The following is a 23614-nucleotide window of genomic DNA, read 5'->3' as shown; positions in this document are numbered from 1 at the left end:
AAAGCTTATGCTCAAATAAATTGGTTAGTCTCTAAGGTGCCACTAGTACTCCTTTTCTTTTTGTTCTGAACTGTTTATCCTGTAATGGGAGAGCTCTAGTCAAAGCACTAAATTACCCTACCATAAGAAGACTGTAGACCAGAGTGGAAAACCGAAGCATGGAGTTAGTTTCTTCACTCTGTCAGTCATGTGCCTGTTACTATTGAATCTTAGCTGCTCACTGCCAGCAACCTAGTCTTCAGTCTCGTTTAGATCTTCTAAACAGTTATTTTGTAGACTTGGTAAATATTTGCATTACACAAATGCTTAGACGCTCCAAATCAGACTCTATTGACTATTAGACTATTTTTCTACGTGTAATATTAAATAGCCACAATAAACTAACATGGGTGAATCCTTGTAAGAACTATAATCTCACTGATAGAACAAATAATTAAAACAGGTCTCAGTGCATAAATATGAAAGATAAAAATAAAAGCCCCTCAGTAACACACTTCCACAGACTATGCTAAGTAATAGTTTTGGTGACTTCTGCAAGGAGCTTTATTGACTTCCATCATGCACTTCCAGCATAAGTGGGAAGATGAAAATGGCTTATCAGCTGCCTGACAGGTTGTCAAGCCCATCTGCTTCTTGGCCTGCTCCCTTAAAGGAAAAGGCCTCCAGCCAGTTAGAGTCTTTCAGCACTGGAGCGAAAGCACCTGGTCTCTGTTAGCAGCTCTCAGGATTGGTGGCTACATGGTGGCTAGGAAGTGTGATCTACTTCCTTCCTGTGTTGTGACCCTTTCCAGATTCATGGCTGAAACCCCAGGCCAGGGGGTTCGGAGGGAGAAGGAAGAAAGAGGCAGAACTGAGACCCTGCCTAGCTAAGCACCAGAACTGGCCACCAAGGAATGCCTGTCACGGGAGGTTTTTCAGAACAAGAGAGACAGGCACGCACCCAGGCATGATCTAGGTATACGTGGTCCTGCCTCAGCAGGGGATGGGGGACTAGGTGACCCCGGGGGGTGAGGGGAATCTCTCCAGGCCTACATTTCTGTGCATGCTGCTGGCTGTCGAACTGTGGGGAGCTGGCACAGCCAGACAGCTGGGTACGTGGGGAAGCGTTAGCAGTTACAAGCGAGACGTGCGGGGGGGGAGGGGCGGGGAAGGGCTGCCACCCCTCCCCCCCGAGGTGTGACTGAAGAGGGGAAACAATAGGTAAACCAGGAGAACGCCGCTCCCCCACTCTGCGCTCCGCTAGAGTAGTTCCGAGGGGGAGGACTCGGAGGAGGGATTCACCTTCGCTGCAATCAAGTCTAAAATAGTTCTTCTTTGTTCACCAGCGGCAGAGGCTGTCTGTGGAACGTCTCCTTCCGCTGTGGCTCGGCCTCCTCCCCCACTCCCCGCCCCCTGTCCGGAGAGCGGCCGTGCGGCGCAGGCGGGCCCAGCGGGGGCGGGGGGGTGAGGCGAGGCGCTTTGTTTTTTCCCACAATGCACCAGCTTCTCCTCCGCGGGAAACAAAAATGGCGAATGGCTGCGGCGGAGCCGGGTAGTGTGTGAATCGACTCTGACCCTCCCCCACTCTCCGCTCGGCGAGGGCTGTCTGGGGGCGCTGTGCACCGAGGGCCCGGCCGCAGAGAGGCTCCGGGGGGGAGGGTGCTGAGTCCGCTGATTTCCCTGCATGAGGCGGTTGGCACCACTGGAGAGACCGAATGAGGTGAGGGAGGCCGGGCTTTCCGCGGCGGGTGGGCGGCCGTCCCGGAGTTTGTGGGGTGGGCAGCGAGGACCCCTCACTCCCTCCCCCCACGTAGAGGGCTCCCCTAAAGGGGGAGGGGAGGGTCGATCCCCAGTCGGGTGGGGAAACCCAGCCCTCCAGCCGTTCTTCCCCCAGCGCTGTGCTCATTGTAGGCACATCTGGTCTTGTGGGGCATATTTAGGGGCCAGAGGACTTCGGAAATAAGGGCCGTCTCCGAGGCTGACTATAACAGGCAGATGATGAGGGGATTTGCAAGTGCCCTGTGGAGACCAAACAAAGGGGAGAACATCACCATCTTGGGGGTCCTGGAGGGAATCTGGGTGGTGTGGGGTGTAGTTGGGTGTTTAGATGGTGGTTTCCTTATCAGACATTGTGTCTGACTATCGACAAAGCTGTTAAAGTATAAAAAGAAAAAGCAACACAAAGAGGGCAGGCTTATTTGAAGGACTGTTCGCTTTTTGTGCAGAAAATGTACCTTTTACAATAGCATGTTTCATCTCAAAGATGGACGAATTATAACAAATTTAATATGTTGTGTTGTCCTGAGAAACTTTAGATGTTTCTTCCCCAAAACTGTGGAAACTGGTGGTTGTTAGTGTAACTAGAAAGCCCTTGCAATACCCTCTTTCTTAGCACTTGAATCACAAAAGAAAATGGGTTGATGTTTTCCTTGTTTTAATAGGAGGTAACAAGATGTTTCTTTATATTTTCAAATTGAGACCAGTGTCTATTTGGCAACATTTTAAAGGATTGGAGTTACACTTAACCACTTGGAGCGTTTTGGATACAATTTGAATGAAAGAGGCTACAATTATAATCTACAACATTCTTTCTTTAGCATAATATGTATCCCATGAGTTTCTGATAGTTTGGCCCTGTTTATAATTTTTAAAATGTCAAAGCAAGTTAGCAATACATTTAAAACATGATCTGTCTTTGCTCATAAATAGGGGAGACTGGCTGACTATGCAGGGGGAAATGGTGACAGTAACTATACTTAGGTGTGTTTGACATATGTTTGTGTAATCAATGGAAAAAATATTCTAATATTTGTTACATGTAACTATAAGTAGATGAAAATGTCCAGAAATGATTTGTTATCTAACGCTTTAAAACAGAGATTTCAGGTTACAATTCAGTTCAAAGCATTTGTTGAAGGTGAAAGATTAAAAAGCCTGAGTAGTGCAATATTGGAGTATAGGCTAATAAATTGACACCATTTCAATTTGTATGAAGAGAGAACTGGAGAGAGAATAAGGGGAAACAAAGAGATTGAGAGCGAAAGAAAGGGAAATGAACAGAATGAGGCAGTGAAAGGGGGGAGGGGAATATCTCTAAGGAGCTGCAAGCTTGTGAGATGTGAACCGGAGCTTTAATGGTGTAGTGATGTTTGGTGTGGCCCCACAGGTTTGGGAGAACAGGGCTATGCTGCTTCTCCTTGAGAATGTGTCTTCCATTGTGCTAAATCAGATTTCCACTCTGTTTCTGTAAGGCTTGTTTCATCTGGCTGGAGTCCAGTAAAATATGTGGAATATTTTTTGCCAAACTTATGTGTAACAATATGAAGTACATTGTACACTGCACCACTTTTAATTCCAAAAGTTATCCCAGAAATATTAAGTTCTTTTCAGTTTTCCCGGTGGGGGGGGGGGGCAGTGTGTGTGTGTGAGAGAAGAATAGTAGATAGCATTTGGCTATTAGTAGCATTGTTTACTAAAGGGTGGGCATCCATATCTTGGGAGACATTTGAGTGGGGAGGTATTACTGTTTTGGGTGCATCTGAGAATGGCTTTAAAGAGTGTCTTAATTGCATTTGGTCTGGTGGTTGGGTTTTTTTTGTTACTTTTAATGCTACCAAAAAAACCCAAAAACCACTTTTGATATTATGTAACAGTTTAGATTAAAATTTTCATTTGTTTGCACACTTAACAGCACTTTGTGTATCGCTGACTTCCTTAGGTAGCCAGTTTCACCTTGTTTGTGTAGGCCTTCCTCTGGGGAAGGGAGAGAGAAATGTCTCTGAAAAAGCCAGGAGGAGGATTGTAAAACCACAAATACACCTCTACCCCAATATAATGTGGTCCTCAGGAGACAAAAAAATCTCACCACATTATAGGTGAGACTGCGTTATATCTAACTTGCTTTGGCCCCCCCAGTTGCTTGTTCCCTGACCTCCCCCTGCTCCCTGTCCCCGACTGCTCTGACCCCATCCACACCCCTTGCCCCCTGACAGACACTCACCAGCGGCGGTGAGAAGCGGAGCAACACGGCCCCAGCCCACTCCACTCTGCCACCTCTCAGCCGCGGCGCTCCGCTTCCCGCCGCTGGTGAATGTGGGGAGGTTGGGGAAAGGATGCCCCCCCATACTCACCTGCAGCAGGAAGCAGAGCGATGCAGCCCCAGCCTGCTCTGCTTTCCTTGCCCAGGACCCAGCCTTGTTGCTGTGGGAGGGCTGGGGAGGTGTTGGGGAAAGGTCCCGCACTCACCTGCGGTGGGCAGCAGAACGCCGTGGCCGGGAGCTGGTAGAGTGGAGCGGGCTGGAGCCGGGCTGCTCCGCTTCCACTGCTTCCTGTGTGTGTGTGGGGGGGGTGGAATTCCTTCCTCCGAGCGACACAGCTGGGGCCGGGACAAGGGATGCGGAGCAGGCTACTCCTGGTCCCCCGCTAATACCCTGGGCCATGCTGGGAGTGTGGGGGCCCCAAAAGTGCCCCACCCATATCATGGGGGGAGGGGTGGGGAGAGCCCCTGACTGCCCTTGAGACCCTCTGCACCTTATCCAACCCCTCGGCCCCGGCCCAGTCCAGCACCCTTAACACTCTGCTCAGAGCAGCGTGTCGGAGCTTTACCGCGTTGTATGCGAACCCGCGTTCTAGCGGGTCGCGTTATATTGGGGTAGAGGTGTACTGCCAGACGGTCCCTGGGGCAGCGTAATACCTGAAACAACTTTTAACATTTTGAAAAGAACTAGATTTCAAGCTGACAGCATCACTTCAGAAATGGATCATCCTACTGAAAAATACAGGTGGTATTTGTCAGGGAGGTTGAACTTAACCTTGAGGGAAGAAAATTAAGGATGGATTTGCAGTCAGTTCTGACACATTTCTAGTGTTAAATGACTTCCAAAGGTCACTTTTTTTCTGCTCCTTAGGTGTAGATTATTCAATAGAAAGAAACTTGGGGAAGATAAATTGCTCTTTTAAGGGTCACTCCTCTTTTAGGATGGCCTATGAGGAAATGAAGACTGAGTTCTCTTTATGGGTTTTTTTTGTTTTTGTTTTTAAGATTGAGAGTAGATTTCAGTTTCACAGATATGCAAAGTTATGCCCTTTTTCAATACAACTCAAATGGAAGTGTCTTGGACCTCCTGACATACTTGCCCACCCTCGAGTATTTGTTTATGGTAGTACTTACAACAGGCTAGATACTGCAGAAACACAAAAGAACATCCTTAACCCAAGGAGACTGCACACTAAATAACATTTGAGGCAAAGGATTCAGGGAGGGGGAAACAAACAAGGTGAGACTTCTTAAAGTTCTGATATCTTATTTTTTTCCCTTTCCCTTTATGTTCTGTGTGTGTGTGTGTGTGTGTGTGTGTGTGTGTGTACTTGCTCCCAAGTTAACCTATAACCTAGTTCTAGTAATAGGTTCATGGAGACCAGTCCACCATTCTGTGATGACTTTTTAAAGACTTTGTGAGTCTTGATAGACTTTTTATGAGAAATGTTACTAAAAATAACTACAGTAACTTCTCACTTAATGTTGTAGTTATGTTCCTGAAAAATGCGACTTTAAGTGAAACAATTTCCCCATAAGAATTAATGTAAATGGGGGGGGGGGGGTGTTAGGTTCCAGGGACATTTTTTTTTTTTTGCCAGACAAAAGGAATTATATACATTTTAAACAAGCAATTTAATACAAGTATAAGTTTTAAACAGTTTAATACTACAATCATCATTGCCAAGTATGAAGCTTGGCTGAGGTGGCCAAGTCAGAGACTGGAAGAGGGTGGATTGTCCGGCTGCTCCTCTTGCTGTTCTTGCAAGCACAGGCACCGACTTTGCCTGGGGCAGGGGGCTCAAACCTCGGCCCATCCACTCCACCCCTTCCCCCAAGTCCCCACCCTTAACCTGCCTCTTCTCCCCCCCCCCCACCTCCTCCCCTTCCCCCCTGCCTGCGGCAATCAGCTGGTTTGAGGCATTCAGGAGGCTGGGGGGGGAGGTGGGAGGCTGCGTGCGGTGTCCTTGCTCCTCCCCCCAGCCTCCTGAACACCTCAAGACAGCTGATTGCAGTGGGCAGGAGACACGGGAGAGCACGGGGAAGGTGCTGATCTGTGGGGTCCGCTGGTGGGTGGGAGGCGCTGGTGGGGGACGTAGGGGAGCTGATGGGGGGGGGCGGGGGGGCTGCCAGCTGTGGACAAAGCAGGCGGCTAAACGACGTTATAGGGGAACATTGCACAACTTTAAACAAGTATGTTCTGTAATGGAGCAGGGATGTAACCCCTGCTCCAACAGGGATGTTAACCGAGAGGATGTTAAGCGGGGAGTTACTGTACTTTGAATTATGGAAAGTTAGGGTTTTAGGATCTTCAGAGAGAATGTGATTACAAGATAAGGAAGTCTAGTGGCAGTATTCACTAGGATTTCTGGTCAAGGACATAACCAGTTTTCACTTCTGAGGATAAATCCTATAAGTTAAGGGCAATTGCATCTCTTTCATGTGTGGAATGAAAGAGATTCCTAGGTAGTCTAATGATGATTGAAAGGGCTGTGGGAATGCTTTTCTGCCCTTTTTAAGAATCTGTATTCCATAGCTAAGAAAATAGCTGTTTGCATCAAATACTGACTATCATGGATGAGTTGTACTTTGATGGGATAAAGCTATTTGAAAAGCAATATGAACAAATGAAAAATGTTCTGTGGTTGATAAAGGTTTTTCCCCAGGTGTCTAACCAGAGGAAAGAAGAACTCAGAGCAAAAATGACCACCAAGATGTACAATTTTTTTCCAAAACATTTTTAATAATCCTTTAGTGGGATAGCATACTGCATGATATTCACTTGTGATCACAAGTGGGGCTGAAGTAAACTGTAGTGTTCAAAAGTAGAATGCATATTGCCCTTGAAGTGTGTGTGAATGTTTAAAGAATAGATTTTTGAGAAGGTATATATTCAGTCTGTTGGCTTACAGTAAAATCTCTCAAACTATCCAACACTTTAAAAAAATTAACAGAAATGACAGCAATTATCAACATAAGAATATTAGAAGTGCACTGATATTGCATAACAGTAATACAGCAAAAGTGTGAGGGTTTGTCTCCAAAACTAGAACAATTAATGTTACACTGCAAAAGCAGTTGTAGACCTTATAAATGTAAGTCCACCTTAATGTACTTTTCATGTTCCAAAAAGAGAGCCAAACTATATAAAACTGGTTTGTCCTACTTTTGTCTCTTTTTCTGTACTTAAAATATCCTTTTCTTATGCCAGGTTCTGAAAGGTACTGGAAGAATCTGGTCTCTTCCAAATTAAAAGGTTCATAATTAAAGTAACTGTTCTTTACTAAGAAGCCTAAAAATAGGACTATAGATTCCTGTGGAAGGTTTTATCAGCAATATTGTGCATTAATTCTAATATTTGTGCCCTTCTTCTGAATGTGAATTGAAGTACCTTTTTTCAGTATTCTGTACTGCTGTCTATATTTATAGGATTGTTCCCTCAGAACTGAGACTAAATAGATTTAATATTTTTCTTCATAATTTCTATTTTGTTTACACTTTACTGGTGGTAAACTATTTATTTCAAAGTGACAGTCTATTTGTGTCAGGTCTCGAGGCATAACAATCAAACTAAATAGGCCATATTTAAACATTCATCCTGCAGTATGTCCCCATTTTCAGTGCTTCAGCTTAAAGCATTCTTGACAACTCCAAAGTGATGGTGCCAAAAAACTGGGGTTACTTATCCCAATATAGATAAAATACACCAGAAAAGCTGACATTTTTTGCACCTGTGAGCATGTTACAAATGCCTAGATTTAAGAACTTAACATTTGATACACTTAGGATATGTCTGCACTTAAAACATCACAGCAGTGCAGCTGCACCCCCAAGAGACCTAGCTATACCAATGTAAATTCATAGTATATACCAGGCCCTAGTTCTCAGAGAGGATAAACATCTCTGTTTGAAGAAACTCATAAGTAATCAAAAATGATGTATTGACCATGTACAGTATTCTACTTTCCTCTACTTCCCAGTCTTAGCACAAACTGTCTTCAGAAACTCCAGCTCATGAGTGTTTTGGTGGGTGGGTGGGTGGGTGTTTATAATCCACTTCACTTGCTAGCAAGTAACACTCTACATGTGGAAAAGCCTTCCTGATGTCAATCATAAAGGGAAGGCACATTCTCCTTCAAATGATAGTTAAGGCCCACTTCTGCTAGTGTCTATTAAAAAAAAAATGTCAATTAACAATGGGTTGAGTGGCAGATGGATTTGGCACATTTTACATTTTCAAACTTTGTTTTGATTGTATACTTAAAAATTGTATAAGACTGTGTTTCTACCTCTATCCTTTGTATGTTTCTTGTTTTAGAGTGAAATACACTTGCCCTTTAGGGTAGGGCCTATATCTTATGTGTTTGTACAGTTCTTAGCGCAACATTGGCACTAAGTGTTACTGTAATGGTCCAGGGACATCTACATTGAACACATCACCGCCCACCGAAAATACCAGGAGGTGTGAGCCGGTACGACATCGTGCATCAACTATGGGAAAGGGACTGAGAGGCTTTTTCCACTGGACTGTATGAACTGGAACCATAAACTCACTGAACATTAAATACCACCAAATGAGGGTAGATCCATCCCCATCATTGTATCCGCTCATTATACTCCAGACCTGAACATAGCCATTATATGGACAACATACCCCCATATCTCAATGTCTGTACTTTGACCTGTTAAACTTTTACCCCCAATCTGGGAGAGTGCAGATTACGCCACCCGTTCCTAAACTGAATTTCGCACCCCTTGATAATCTGATTATATCAGATATCTGATATAATCAGGTTATCTTATTCCCTGATAACCAGAAACTTCTGTGCCTAAACTCTGTACCGTTTTCTCTTTACTTCAACATTATCTTAATAAAATTATTAAATCTGATAAAATTCTGTAAAAGTAATATATCTAGTATGTGAGCTGGGACAGAAAGTTGGAAATCAAAATAAATTTTAAATATTCATTCAGCCATAAAGTTCCATAAAAGAGTAGAAAATACTCAAATATATACTAGTATGTACAGTAACCTGTGTTACAGCCAGTGAGAATTTGATTGTGATGGAAACCCACAATTTACTACATAATACATTCATATTATACAACAATGGTAAAGTTCTGCGTTTATGAAGTTACTGATTTTTATTATAGGTCAGAAATCTGTTTTTCTTATGAAGTAACAATAAAAAGTGAATTTAAACTTATTTTAAAACTGCCTTAAAAGACAAAGGATTGTGGCGGGTGGGGTGGACGGAAGCTTACGCCCTTTTGGTTTTATGGTATATAAAGAGGGCCTGGGAATTAAGCTTTTTTTTTTTAAAGGCAGGTAGATGTTTAAAGCTTAAATATCAAGAGTGTAAAGTCTGGTCTTCCCTGATTTTGGTAGCAAGGATTTCAGTGGGTACTGTGAGCTCTCAAACCTTACGGCTTGTCTAGAAAGTTTTGTTTCTACAAACCAATATAGTTAATTTGTACATATACATATCCCACAGTTATATTACTATAAAGGGGCTTATATTGGTGTGGCTTATATAAGTGCTTTTATAATGATAGAACTGTGTCCACGCTAGGGAATTACACCACTTTAAGTATAAATCACACCCCTCATCAAAATAATTAGCTGGTACCAAAATGGTGTGTAGATTAGGCCTTATATGAAGGGTAGGTGATGGTGTATCTTTTGGACTTCGTTTTTCCAAAATATTAGTCAGTGAAGTTAAATAGAAGTGAACAAATTTTCGTGTGCAACTAAAAATAACTTCACTTGTCAATTCCTTATCTTTCATTCTTATCATAACTTCATTAGTTTTTTTGCTTGTCATATCCATTCACTTAAGACCAACCCCTTCTGTCCACTACCATTTTTTTTCAATCCATATGATACTACTCGGTGTTCAAATTGGTGGTAGGGGAAGTTGTGCCCAAAAAACAAACTCTCTGTCCACTTGACACATCTCTTGAATTGTGGAAATGTTCAGAAATATGATCATATATGCTGCATAGGTTCTACATTGGTCCTTGAACTTGGCTTCTTGTCACTAGGATTAAAATGCAGCCATCGGGGTTTGTTGGGCTCTTTGAATTGGGCTTCCCCTGGGTGGGATGCAGGGCTTCCCCTGGGTGGGATGTGGGAGATAAAGGGGTATTCCTTTCACAGGCCTGTTACCTTGTGGTACCAAAAATGAGCTGTCACTCAGAATAGATCATAATGATACTTTGTCTTTTTCATATTTTGAGCAGTGTAATGTTAAGTGTTGAATTTAAAATATTATTATTGGCATCTGAGTAAATATTTACTGAAATGAGTAAAGTAATTCTCATGTCAGCTATTGTTTCAGGCTCTGCAAACTCACTCAAATACGTTTGTATCAGTTACATTCAGGTACAATTTTTCCAGGGTTTTTCTACCTCCGTGATAAGGTCATGGGAAGGAAAATTGAAATCCAAATGAAGTATTTTATAACCTTTAATATATCTCAACCCTTTTTTAGTGTGACTATATTAAGTTGTTTTGTTATTACAGCTAGCCTAACTTTTAAAGTTTAAGAAATTTCTGAAAAAGAGAGCCACTGTGTAAGCTGAACATCAAATGTACCAGTCTTCACTACTGTATTGCATCATTCCACCATGTACCACCAAGATAGTCTTGTTTTTGTATGTGTGTATATAATTCCACTGTCACACACAGCCATTTCATAGCAGCAAATGGCCTGTGGGTAGACTAACAATGCTCTTCCTCATCTCCATAGAAAATAAGGCTATGTCTACACTTCACTTTTGTTGTTAAAACTTTTGTCGGGCAGGGGCATAAAAAACAAAACACCAACAAAAGTTTTGATGATAAACAGCACCGGTGTGGACAGTACTTTGTTGGTGGGAGACGCTCTCTCTCAGACAAAGCTACTGCTCCTCGTTGGGGCTGGCTTTATTTTGTGGGCAGGAGAGCTCTCTCCTGCCAACAAAGAGCAACTACATTGTGTGCTTTACAGTGGGAAGGCTTTAGCGGAACAGCTGTGCTGCTGTAAGATGTGTAGTGTAGACACAGCCCAGGGGTGGGCAAACTTTTTGGCCTGAGGGCCACATTGGGGTTCCCAAACTGTATGGAGGCCCAGGTAGGGAAGGCTTTGCCTTCTGAAACAGCCTGGCCCCTGCCCCCATCCACCCCCTCCCACTTCCCGCCCCCTGACTGCCCCCCTCAGAATTCCCAACCCATCCAACTCCCCCTGCTCCCTGTCCCCTGACTGCCCCAACCCCTATTCGCACCCCTGCCCCCTGACAGGCCACCCGGGACTCCCGTGCCTATCCCACACTCCCTGTCCCCTGACTGCCCCCCAGAACCCCATGCCCCTTATCCAACCTCCCCACCCCCTTACCATGCCGCTCAGAGTACCAGGACTGGCATCTGTGCCGCCCAGCCGGAGCCAGGCATGCTGCTGCGCAGTCTAGAGTACCGGGGCAGGCTGGCGACTCTCGCAGCTGTGCTGCCCGGCAGGAGCTCACAGCCACACACCCAGAGCGCTGGCAGCACGGCGAGCTGAGGCTGTGGGGGAGGGCCCGGGAGCCCAAGGGCCGGGTAGGACAGTCCCATGGGCTGGATGTGGCCTGTGGGCCATAGTTTGCCCACCTCTGCCCAAGACTGGAATAAGTTATAAAGAACAAGTGTAATACATAAGGTAAGAATTGGCATCAATGGGCCATAAAGAAGTGATGATTCACTTATCCATTCCAAGTTCCTCACGCTTATTTGACAATGTTCACGGAGTATTTTGATTTGGTCAACATGCTGACGGTTAGAATAAAGCCTGCAACAGACTAGCTTGTGTTTTCAGCTCTGCAGAAGTTGCTTCAAGTCCTGCTGCCGCCTCCTTCTGCTGTCCATATAAGTCAATCTTTGGGCATCAGGCAAATATTAAAACTACTACATTAGTGTGATGGTTCTCGGAGGACCCAGGCCTGGGAGTCACCTTGTTAACCCTTGCCTCTAGTGACGGAGTCTTTCTTGTGGTAGCTGGGTGTCGGCTCCCTGACACTGCTAGCCCTTCAGCCACTCAAAAGCACTCTCCTCTGGGTTTATGGCCCTTGCCTGTCTAGGCAGGTTAACAAATCCTAATGAATCATTCCCCTGTGATATTCAGCCCCTGACACCAGCTACTCATATACATTCCAGATCCTCTGCATCCAAAGGTGCAGTGTACCCCCAATTTACCAGTTTTTCCTTAAACCACTGCTCCTATAAACCACACAGCACTTGTGAGCACTTTGTTAAATAAAATCTACTTTTAGCTTAAGAATAAATATTTAACTAGAAATAGTGTAGTGGAAACAAGTAGTTACAATACAAAACAAAATCATAAGTTTAGATCAAGGTTCCCAGTTTATGAATAGTTACCTTTCCAATCTAATAAAGTGAATTTTCTCCCCTCTGCCCACCACCCAGAGTTCAGTGTATTGCAGAGCTGGCTGGTTTCTCAATAGCCAAGGTCCAAGATGTTCCTGAAAGCACCATCACTCCACAAGGAGCTTCCTCAGTGAAAGGATCCAGTGTGTCTTTCCCTACACTGGTACACTGAAAAGTCTTTTGTTTCTATTCACAGCCAGGGCAAAGCTCTGTCTGTTGTAAGGTTCCTTGAAGTTTTGATGATTGGGTAATGCCTCTGGTTTTCCATTGATAGTTTTGGGAGGGAGCAAGGCTGGTCAGTTCAGCCTTGTGTTACCTTGCCTTCTGATTAGGAGGAGTGAGAATTCCCTTTAGCTTGGATGGGCATTCCAGATGTTACCTCTTGGTGATTATGCTTTTTGGACTGGGAGTAGTAATTACTTTGAGTATAAATACACTCTTCCTTAAATATTACTTGAACGTACATCTGCCAGTGACTGAGTTTTGACAAGTTATGAGCTTTCTGTAGAAACCTCACCTGATGTACCTTATGGATAAATATTCTGCAAGATATGTTGAGTGTAATGAGTTAACAAATCCCAGATGAACCATTCCCCTGTGATATTCAGCCCTTGACACTGGCTACTCACATACATTCCAGATCTGCACCTTTGGATGCAGAGGATCCCCAATTTACCAGTTTTTTTCCTTAAACCACTGCTCTTATTAACCACATAGCACTTGTGAGCACTTCGGCTAAAAGTAGATGTATTTAACAGATCTGAGGAGAGAGTTCTTTACAAAGATCAGGGGATCCTTTTCCTACATGTCTATGTCACAATTAGTTACTGAACAGTCATTGTGGGCTAGACTTTCTCTCCTTTTTTGGGTCCCAAAACCAATTTTCCTTGACTTTGCACCTGCTTAGTGTGCAGTTGAATTGGCATTATTCCCTGACTTGTGTAAGCAGGACATGGTGTCATTAGACATGATAAAGGTGAATATATAGCATCACCTGCAATTATGTTGAGAAGGGGGGGCAGCATAAATGTCAATATTCAGTGGGAATAGCATCCCCTGCTGCCCATTTTTGAAGAGCAGAGGATTTTTCTAGAAAAATTGTGGTATCAGGCCCAGCCACCCTTAGAGGTGTGGGTTTTGTTTTGTTCTAGGAGATTAGGTGGGGAGAATGGGTAAAAGAGTTCCATAAGTAGTACTTGCAGAATTGAACAATCCTAATAACTTTAATTCCTTTCACTTGCTAATCATCTTGATCATATGCACATGCAACAGTATATATTGCTATTCAAACCTGCACAGTTACCCACAATGGACTTCAGACTGATACATAGCTTAATATCTTGAGTAGCCTGACTTCACTGGATGATTGCCATTCTCTTTGCCACGAAGAGCAGTGATCTATCTTTGTGCTGTAATGCTGCAATATCAGGCCTAGTTCATCAGTCTGAAGTTTTGCGAAGTGCTAGTGCAGGCTACTTTGCAGACTCTTCAGAGTGTTTGGGGCAGCTTTTTGGTGTGCCAGTAGCTGGTGACTCCTTTTGTATCCTTTGGTGACTTTCATGTTGACCAAAGGTGATTGACACAAGCACCTGCTGTTCCAACATCTCTCAGGCCCAGTCCAACTTCACAACAATGATGCCACCATATACTTGGATCTCCATTAAGTGAGATTTCTTCTGCCACAGTGGAAGCAAATGCATCTGAGAGAGACCTGTAACCCAGATAACCTGGCATTGACTATCTCATCCTGCCATTTCTTGCAGTACTTGGTGAAGTCATCTTCTTGGGCTTGTGCCAGTCTGTGTAGAAAACATTGCTTGCAGTCATCACTGATCTGCTCTGCAAAAATGGTCTTGAAGGTGCAGAGGCCACAGGAAGTCTGTGTATATCACACAGTGAAAATGAGAGGAATCTATATCATAGTGACTGCCTCTACTACTTCCTCCTTGTTCACCTTGGATCTGGGCCTGTTGACTTCACAGACAGCATGGGGAATGACAGCCTTGTCCCCAAAAAACTAGTGAGGTGGATGGGTTTGCTGAGGGCATGCTTAGGAAAGCTCTTCACTTTGCCCTGATGTCAACTGCTGGGTGTGTGGTGCAGGGAGCTGAGAACTTCTGGTGGAACATCTTGTCTCTGAGCTGACTTGGAAGTTTGTAATTAGGTTTTGTTGAATTTTTTTTCTTCATGTTATTTGTCAGGCGTTGCTCAGTCACCAGAAAATGAGAACTTTTGCTTTCATGCTTGTTTGTTGCGATTTGATGCTCACTAAAATGTAATTTTTTTTTCTGTTGGAATCTTAACGTAAAATTATTTTCATTAAACATATTTTGGGGGTAAGAAAGTTGGTACTTGAGTTAGTTTATTTTTGAGAGTGTTTAGAGTAATTTCTCCAACTTCATCTCCCTATCAATTCTTGTTAAACACTGTGGGTCACTTATATTCTACTACTTTTTTTAACCAGTTTTTCCAATTTAAAATGGCACTAAATATTGTAAACTAGGTGCTGTGAACTAAAATTTTTCTTTTGAAACGCCTCATCCCAACTGATTCCTTGTTCTGTGTTTGCATCTTAGTAATAATCAGCCATGTATTCAATTTCCAAAGAAAACTTCTACATAGAAGGAAAACTTTCTCTTCTTTATCTACAACCTCATAATCTCAATTCCTGTAGTTCCATTCTGAAGGTTATTGTTTAACGGACAGCTGGTCCTACTTCATAATTTGCTGTCGTTTTTCTTACATTGTGCTTCCAAGAGAGAAGTAGTTTGTAAGTCATCTTTATGAAAATGAAATATGTACTGATACGAGTATGGAGCTTGCTTCCTTTTGTCTGCCTTAGTTTCTCTCCCAACTTAAAACAACAAACAGAAAATAAAATAAATGAGACTTGCAAAGGAAAACGTTAGGATTCTATGTAATCTTTGCTGCTCTATTATTTGTACTGTGGTAGCACCAAGGAACCCCAGTCATGGACCAGGACACTCTTGTGCGAGGCATTGTACAAGCACAATAAAAGATGGTTCCTGCTCCATAGAACTTAGGGTCTGAAGTTTATGATGTGTGAAGGACTGAAAGGCTTATTTTGTTTCACTTCACTTACTCTTCCATTCTCACCCCAATTTTTCTTTTTTTACATGCTGGATGACTCTGTGGTGACTGGAGAGCGAGTGAAATGACATCCCAAGAATTAAGAGTAAAAAGTCAAGTAATGGCTTGTCTAAACTACAAAGTTAAGTTGACATAAGGCAGCTTACATTGACCTAACCTATGCAGGTGTACACAAAGCAATGCTCCTCCCATCGATTTAACTCTCCTACTACACTGACATAAAACTACCTTGGTGAGAGGCATAGCACTTAGGACAATGCAGTTAGAGAAACGAAGTGTTGGTACAGACATTACATTGCTTATGTCACCCTAAGTGGCCTTCAGGAAGTGTCCCACAATGTCCATTTTGTGATCGCTCTGGTCACTGGTTTGAACTCTGCTGCCCTGCAGCCAGGTACACAGGCATGCGCCTCTTCCCTTTTAAATCCCTGGGAAATTTTGAAATTGCTCTTCCTATTTGCTTAGCTTGGAGAGCTCACATAGCATCTGACTAGCTGACCGCGACGGCTCCCTACAGCAAATGCACTCCTCCCTGGAGTACACCGGATGTGGTGCATCTGCTGGGCCTGTGGGGAGAGCAGGCTGTGCAGTTACAGCTCTGCTCCAGCCACAGGAACTTTGATATCAATGGGCATATTGTTTGGGGCCTGGAGGAGAACGTAGGAATGGCCATATTGGGTCAGACCAAAGGTCCATCTAGCCCAGTATCCTGTCTTCTGACAATGGCCAGTGCCAGGTGCCCCAGAGGGAATGAACAGAACAGGTAATCATTAAGTGATCCACCCCCCTGTTGCTCATTCCCAGCTTCTGGCAAACAAGAGGCTAGGGACACCATCCCTGTCCATCCTGGCTAATAGCCATTGATGGACCTATCCTCCAAGAATTTATCTAGTTCTTTTTTGAACCCTGTTATAGTCTTGGCCTTCACAACATCTGCTGGCAATGAGTTCCACAGGTTGACACTGTTGTGTGAAGAAATGCTTCCTTTTGTTTTAAACCTGCTGCCTATTAATTTCATTTGGTGACCCCTAGTTCTTGTGTTATGAGAAGGAGTAAATAACACTTCCTTATTTACTTTCTCCACACTAGTTATGATTTTATAGATCTCAATCATATACCCCCTTAGTTGTCTCTTTTCCAAGCTGAAAAGTCCCAGTCTTATTAATCTCTCCTCATATGGAAGCTTTTCTATACACGTAATCATTTTTGTTGCCCTTTTCTGAACCTTTTCCAAGTCCAATATCTTTTTTGAGATGGGGTGACTGCATCTGCACGCAGTACTCAAGATTTGGGCATACCATGGATTTACATAGAGGCAATATGATATTTTCTGTCTTATCTATCCATTTCTTAATGATTCCCAACATTCTGTTCACTTTTTTTGCTGCTGCACATTGAGTGGATGTTTTCAGAGAACTATCCACAATGACTCCAAGATCTTTCTTGGGTGATAACAGCTAATTTATACCCCATCATTGTATATGTATAGTTAGGATTATGTTTTCCGATGTGCGTTACTTTGCATTTATCAACATTAAATTTAATCTGCCATTTTTGTTGCCCAGTCACCCAGTTTTGAGAGATCCTTTTGTAGCTCTTCGCAGTTTGCCTGGGACTTAACTATCTTGAGTAGTTTTGTATCATCTGCACATTTTGCCACCTCACTGTTTACCCCTTTTTCCAGATCATTTGTGAATATGTTGAATAGGACTGGTCCCAGTACAGATCTGTGGGGGACACCACTATTTACCTCTCTCCATTTTTAAAACTGATCATTTATTCCTACCCTTTTGTTTCTTATCTTTTAACTGGTTACCAGTGCATAAGAGGACCTTCCCTCTTATCCCATGACAGCTTACTTTGCTTAAGAGCCTTTGGTGAGGGACCTTGTCAAAGGCTTTCTCAAAATCTAAGTACACTAGGTCCACTGGATCCTCCTTGTCAACATGCTTGTTGACCCCGTCAAAAAATTCTAGTAGATTGGTGAGGCATGATTTTCCTTTACAAAAACCATGTTGACTCTTCCCCAACAAATTATGTTCATCTATGAGTCTCACAATTTTGTTCTTGACTATAGTTTCAACCAGTTTGCCCAGTACTGAAGTCAGGCTTCCTAGCCTGCAATTGCCGGGATCACCTCTGGAGCCCTTTTTAAAAATTGATGTCACGTTAGTTATCCTCCAGTCATTTGGTACAGGAGCTGATTTAAATCATAGGTTACAGACTTCATTTAGTAGTTCTGCAATTTCACATTTGAGTTCCTTCAGAACTCTTGGGTGAATACCATCTGGTCCTGGTGACTTGTTACTGTTTATCAATTTGTTCCAAAACCTCCTCTCATGGCACCTCGGTCTGGGACAGTTCCTCAGATTTGTCACCTAAAAATTACACATACGATAGGGACACACAGCAGTGCTGTTCAAAAATCAAGGAGTTGAGGCAGGCATACCAGAAGGCAAGAGAAGCCAATAGTTGCTCTGGTGTGGCACCGCAGACATACTGCTTCTAGAAGGAGTTGCTTGCCATCCTCGGCGACAACCCCACCTCAACTGCCAGGAGTCCTGTGGATACTTTAGGGGGGCTGGAGTCCATGGCTAGCGGAGTGAACCCTGAGGATGACATAGTGGACGAGGAAGTGGAGTTGGAGGAGGATGGGGGACAGGTGACAGGGACATCCGAAGGCATGGCAAGCCAGGACCTCTTTTTAATTCCGGAGCGGTCTAGCCAATGCCAGCACTCTGGCTCTGGTGTGCCTAATGCAGGAGAGGGAAGCTCTGGTGAGTATTCATTGTGCTTTAAATCTGCAAGGACACGTGCTGATGTTCTGATTTGTTAACCAGGGTAGAAGAGGGATCGAAATAACCAACGCAGGTACAGTTTGTATCTGGTTCTCATTCCCCTGTGCAGCTAGGCAGAGAGGCCCTGTGGAAAAATTAGTTTATGCACACCAGGATGTCCTGGGAATCATCCACAGAGATCTCTAGGAAACGTTAATGGAGGTAATCTGCAATCCTCTGCCAAAAGTTTCTTGGGAGGGCTGCCTTGTTTCTTCCCCCACGGTAGGAAACTTTGCTGTGCCAATCGACAATGACTTCTGCGGGCATCATAGCAGCACATAGGAGAACAGCATTCAGACCCAGTCTGCAACTACATGCATGCAGGAGCTGTACCCTTGCATCCTCGGTTACCCTCAGGAGCAGGGCCAGCTCTACAGTTTTTGCCGCCCCAAGCAGTGAAAAAAACTGCCGCCGCGGCCGGCAAAAGGAAGAAGCTGCCACCGATTTGCCACTGCGGCGGGTGGAACAGAGAAGGTGCTGCAGAATTGCTGCTGCGGCCGGAGGAACTGCTGCCCCTTTCTAACTGCTGCCCCAAGCACCTGCTTGGAATGCTGGTGCCTGGAGCCGGCCCTGCTCAGGAGCAAGATACCCACTGTTATCACCCCCATGTTGAACTCAGCATGGCTGGCGCTACTGCCGTGCTCTATACCTGTCATAGGAAAGTGAGACAGTTGTGTTTCTAACTTGTTTGGATCAAGGGTGTGAGTGCACTCACAAGAGAGCTTCTGTCTATGGTTTCTTTAGCATCAGCAGAGGTGCCCTTGTAGGTCTTTTCTTGCACACTGGTTGAGCCTCTCCATCTGATAAGGAGACGAAACAAGAGGAATAAGGAAGATGAGTTCCAGGATCCTCCGGTGCTTTGGATTGGGATCCTCTCTCCATGTGGTCTGCTATCAGTGACAAACTGCAGATGGATAGTCAGGATAGGAAACGGGCAGGAGCAGATGATAAAGCTGCTCAGGGAGCAAACAGACGTGTTGCGGTCCCTGATTGAACTTCAGGCGGAATACATCATGCTCACTTCCCCCTGCAGCCCAGGGTGAACTGCCTTCTAGGCCCTCCCCACACATTCTTCACATCTTCTAGGGCTGTCATACTCCAGGGAGATTTTTCACAATGATGGCTGGACATGCATCCAGCTGTGAGAGCCTCATTGGCAATTGTGCTTTTGATTTTCATGTTCCTACCAAACATAGAAATGTTTGCGTGGGTGTGGAATAAAAATGTACTTACAGAAAGTGAATGAATCTTTGTCCACTCTCTATAGTGGTGGTTGCTAAAATTCAGACAGTGCCAATATTTGTGTTTACATTGTTTAAATTACTGTGCACATAGCAATCATTACAAGGTTCATACTGTGGTGCAAGAAAACAGTGCCTGGCTCAATGTATTACAGTGGCTTATTGTCAAAATGCTCTTTTAAAGCCTCCCTGATTCGAATAGCTCCCCTTTGAGCCCCTCTTGTAGCCCTGGTATCTGGCCGCTCAAAACAGCGGCCAGCTGGTCCACCTCAGTGCTCCACTTTGTGGAAACTTCTTCCCCTTTAGCTTCACAAATGTTATGCAGAACACAGCAGGCTATGATGACCATGGAAATATTTTGCTTACTGAGGTCTAACCTGCCAAAGAGGCACTGCCAGTGCCCCTTTAAGCCCTACACCTGCTGTGCCTGTTGTTGAAGTGCTCCTTACTGCAGACAAGGTTGCTGATGTAAGACTTTATAAGCCCTGGGAGGAAGGAATGGGCTGGGTCTCCCAGGGTCACAACTGGCATTTCCACATTTCCCCTGGTCTGGAAAGAAAGTCCCTGCTTGGAGCTTTCTGTACAGGCCAGTGTTTCTGAAGATGCGTGTCATGCACCTTGACCAGCCAGTATTGATGTCAGTGAAATGATCTCGGTGATCCACCATCGCTTGCAATGCCATAGAAAAATAGTATTTTCTGTTGATGTACTGTGTCACAAGGTGGACTGGGGCCAAAATGAGGATGTGTGCCATTTATTGCCCCATCACAGTTAAGGAATCCCATTGCCACAAAATCATCCACTATTTCACATACGTTGCCTAGAGTCACAGTCCTTCATAGCAGGAGACAATTAATGGCCCTGCACATTTGCATCACTCCAACCCCCACAGTGGACTTTTCTACTCCAAACTGATTCGTGACTGTTGGGTAGAAGTCTGGCATTGCCAGCTTCCACACAGCGATTGCCACTGGCTTCTCCATTGTTAGGGCAGCACTCATTTTCATGTCATTGCACTGGAGGGCAGGGGCGAGCTCCACATGCAGTTCTAGGAAGATGGCTTTGCACATCCGAAAGTTCTGCAACCACTGCTCATCATTCCATACCCAAATAACTATGCGATCCCACCACTCAGTACTTGTTTCTCATGCCCAGAACAGATGGTCTACCATTTGCAGCTGTTCTGTGAATGCCAACAGCAGTCTTGAATTGTTTCTGTCCATGGCACACAGCAGGGCAGACACCATGGTGTCCTCATCAGTTTTCAGCTCATGAAATACTGCATTGTGTTCATAACGCTCATTGCAGTACTTGAGAGCTGTGCAGGATCCATGCTTCCTGACACAACTGGGTGGGTGTGCAGTTTACAGGGTCTGTTGAAAAGCAGTGCAAAATGTACTGGAAGCCCATGGAATGATGGGGTGGAGAAAACTGCATCATGGAATGTTGAGCCCACCCCCATGAGGCACTGCGAACCCTTACCAGTGCACTAAGCAGCAGATGGTGGCGAGTTGCAGAATGGGGTAGCTACCCACGGTGCACTTCTGTCGGTCCAAGAGTATATACTGTGGATGCACTCTGCAGACACAAGTTATTGTGTTTTGTGGATGTGCAACTGTGGTTTAATTACAGCAGTGGATAAATGTCAACGTAACTTAAGTCAACTTAACTTTGTAGTGTAGACATGGCCTAATTGAGAGGGAATGGAATTGTTTAATTAGATTGTTAAAACTGTTTTTGTTAACACCCATTTAACTTCAGTGACTAACGGTTTGGATACGGGAACCTTTTGTTAAAGAATCCACACCTCCCCACTTTAAGGGGTTAAAGCTCACAATAAACATCCCTGAGATCATTCAATAAAACTGGAGAAGACCAAACTCGATATTCTAAGGTTCTTGATATTCTAAGGTTAAAAACTTAAGCTGAAAAAAAATTTTTGCTTTGGAGGGGAGACAGGTGTAAACTTTACGTCACAATCAAGAAAATGGGTGCAAGTACAACTTTAAAAAAACAAAAACAAATCTTTTTCAGATGACCTTTAAAAATAGATAAAATAAGGCCAGGTCTACACTACACACTTACTTCGGTATAATTACATCACAAGAGTTTTGAAAAAATCCACGCTTCTCATCGACATAGGGCTTGTCTTCACTGTCAGGGAGATCTACGCTGCTGCAATTGATGCAGCAGGTGTCAGTTTAGTGGGTCTAGTGAAGACCTGCTAAACCAACGGCAGAGCGCTCTCCAGTTGGCTCTCTGATACTGCAGCTCCCCGGGAAGAATAAGATAAGTCGAAGGGAGAGCATTGGCTCCAGTTACATTATTCATGTAGCTGGAGTAGCGTAATTTGGGTTGGTTTATCCCAGAGTGTACCAACTTTAATCCCCTATATAGATAGTGCTTTGTCATCAGAAGAGCTTCTTCCATAGTCATTGCTATCACTTCTCACAGAGGTGGGGTTATTAAACTGAGAAGAGCTGCAGCTACGCCAATTCAAGTTTGTAGTGTAGACTTGCCTTAAGCTATTTTAAAGTTTTGTTTGACTACTGTCTTTTTATACAGATTAAGAAATAATTTGCTGTTTTGGAGGCTAGGACAACTGAAACCCTGATCTAAATGAATGGAACTTTATTTGTGGTTGCTGTACTAAGTGCTGCACTTTATTTAAATTCTGGGTATATAAATTATCCCAACTTATGTGGAAAATGAAAACTTGCTTCCCACCTCAGTTTCCTCATAAATGCCACCAAATGATCGTTGTATTACATAGTACAGAGGTCCCCAAATTGTGGGGCGCGCTGAGGAACGTTTAGGGGTATGTGGCTAGGGCCTAGGCAAGTTCCTGGGGGGGGGAGAGGGAGTACCACCCAGCTCCGCTCCTGGCCCCTGCCCTGCAGCCTCATCTCCATTCCCACCCCTGGCTGTGGCCTCAGCCTCGGCCCCCTTACACCTGTCCTTGTCCTTCCACCGCCCATACCCACTGGGGCTGCGTCCCTGGCTCCGAGGGTGGAGGTGTGGAAGGAGTAAGGGGGGAACGCGAGTTTAAAAAGTTTGGGGACCACTGCCATAGTGTACTTTGGGGACAGTCTGCCACATGCGTTCTCTAGTGTATAGTTTGTAACTCAACTGTCTGAGTGGAGTTAGAAATGTAGCAAAGCAATGGTCTGGGCATGCAGAATGTTTCTTCTGCCTTTCTATGTACTCAAAAAATGAGATGGGGGGTGTTTTCATTTTCAGGCTGAAGTTAGATATACTGGGTCAGCCAGAGCATCCAGGGGATCTAAATACAGGTAGATGAGCAGCTTGTCCTGGAAGACGGGACAGTTTGTTCTAAGAACTGAGTTGTAACTTTTGAGCTACTAAAATGACAATTTTCTTATCTAGATCCACATTGCCTTTAGACAAGTAATTTCTATCACGATAGAATAACAACAATGATTATATAGGTCACCTTACAAATTTGTTTTTACCAGTCTCGTTGAACCAATCTCTCCTCCTTCCTCCCTTTTCCCCCGTAAGTATTGGATTCCCTCAATTGGTTTTGGTACTTTTTGAATTTTAATGGCAATGTGTTTTAGTTACTGAATTATTGCACAGTTCTGAAGATCAGCAGAGAGGCTTTTCTTTGTAAGTGCTATTAAGGCAGACTGAAGTACAAGTGACAGGTTTAATAAATTATCCTAATTTAGTTTTTTCTTTTTGTTTTAGAAACTCTACAGGGGTGGGTAATTCACTGGTCCAAAAGCGGTCTACTTTACCTCGAAACCAAAAGACACCAACATCCTTGGCCAAGCTGTCCTTACGGGATGGACAGAAAGCCAAAAAGCCAGTGTGTAAATTTGAAGAAGGTCAGGATGTCCTAGCGAGGTGGTCAGATGGCTTGTTTTATCTTGGAACTATCAAAAAGGTAACTAATTTTTAAACATGTAGGAAGTCCTGTAGCATCATACGTTAAGCTTGACTACAATGTTAAATAAAACTCTTCCTTATTCTTAACATTTCTACA

General features: G+C 44.0%; 1 protein-coding gene and 1 pseudogene across 1 annotated transcript in view; one reads left to right on the top strand and one right to left on the bottom strand.

Annotated features, from left to right (window-relative positions):
* Window positions 1-1478: 1478 nt before the first annotated feature.
* MTF2 (metal response element binding transcription factor 2) overlaps window positions 1479-23614 on the top strand; it is a 49286-nt gene continuing 27150 nt past the window's right edge. Inside the window, exons 1-2 of the mRNA XM_074961318.1 lie at window positions 1479-1699; window positions 23317-23515. Of these exons, the coding sequence (XP_074817419.1) occupies window positions 1695-1699; window positions 23317-23515 (204 nt within the window). The 5' untranslated portion in view covers window positions 1479-1694. The remainder of the gene's footprint in view (window positions 1700-23316; window positions 23516-23614) is intronic.
* Window positions 13848-20272, bottom strand: LOC141992645 (large ribosomal subunit protein uL3-like; annotated as a pseudogene).

This window comes from Natator depressus, chromosome 8 (genome assembly GCF_965152275.1).
Source record: "Natator depressus isolate rNatDep1 chromosome 8, rNatDep2.hap1, whole genome shotgun sequence".
NCBI classification, from domain to species: Eukaryota; Metazoa; Chordata; order Testudines; family Cheloniidae; genus Natator; species Natator depressus.
Note: the sequence above shows the minus strand (reverse complement) of the source record. Positions and strands in the feature narration are given on the sequence as shown.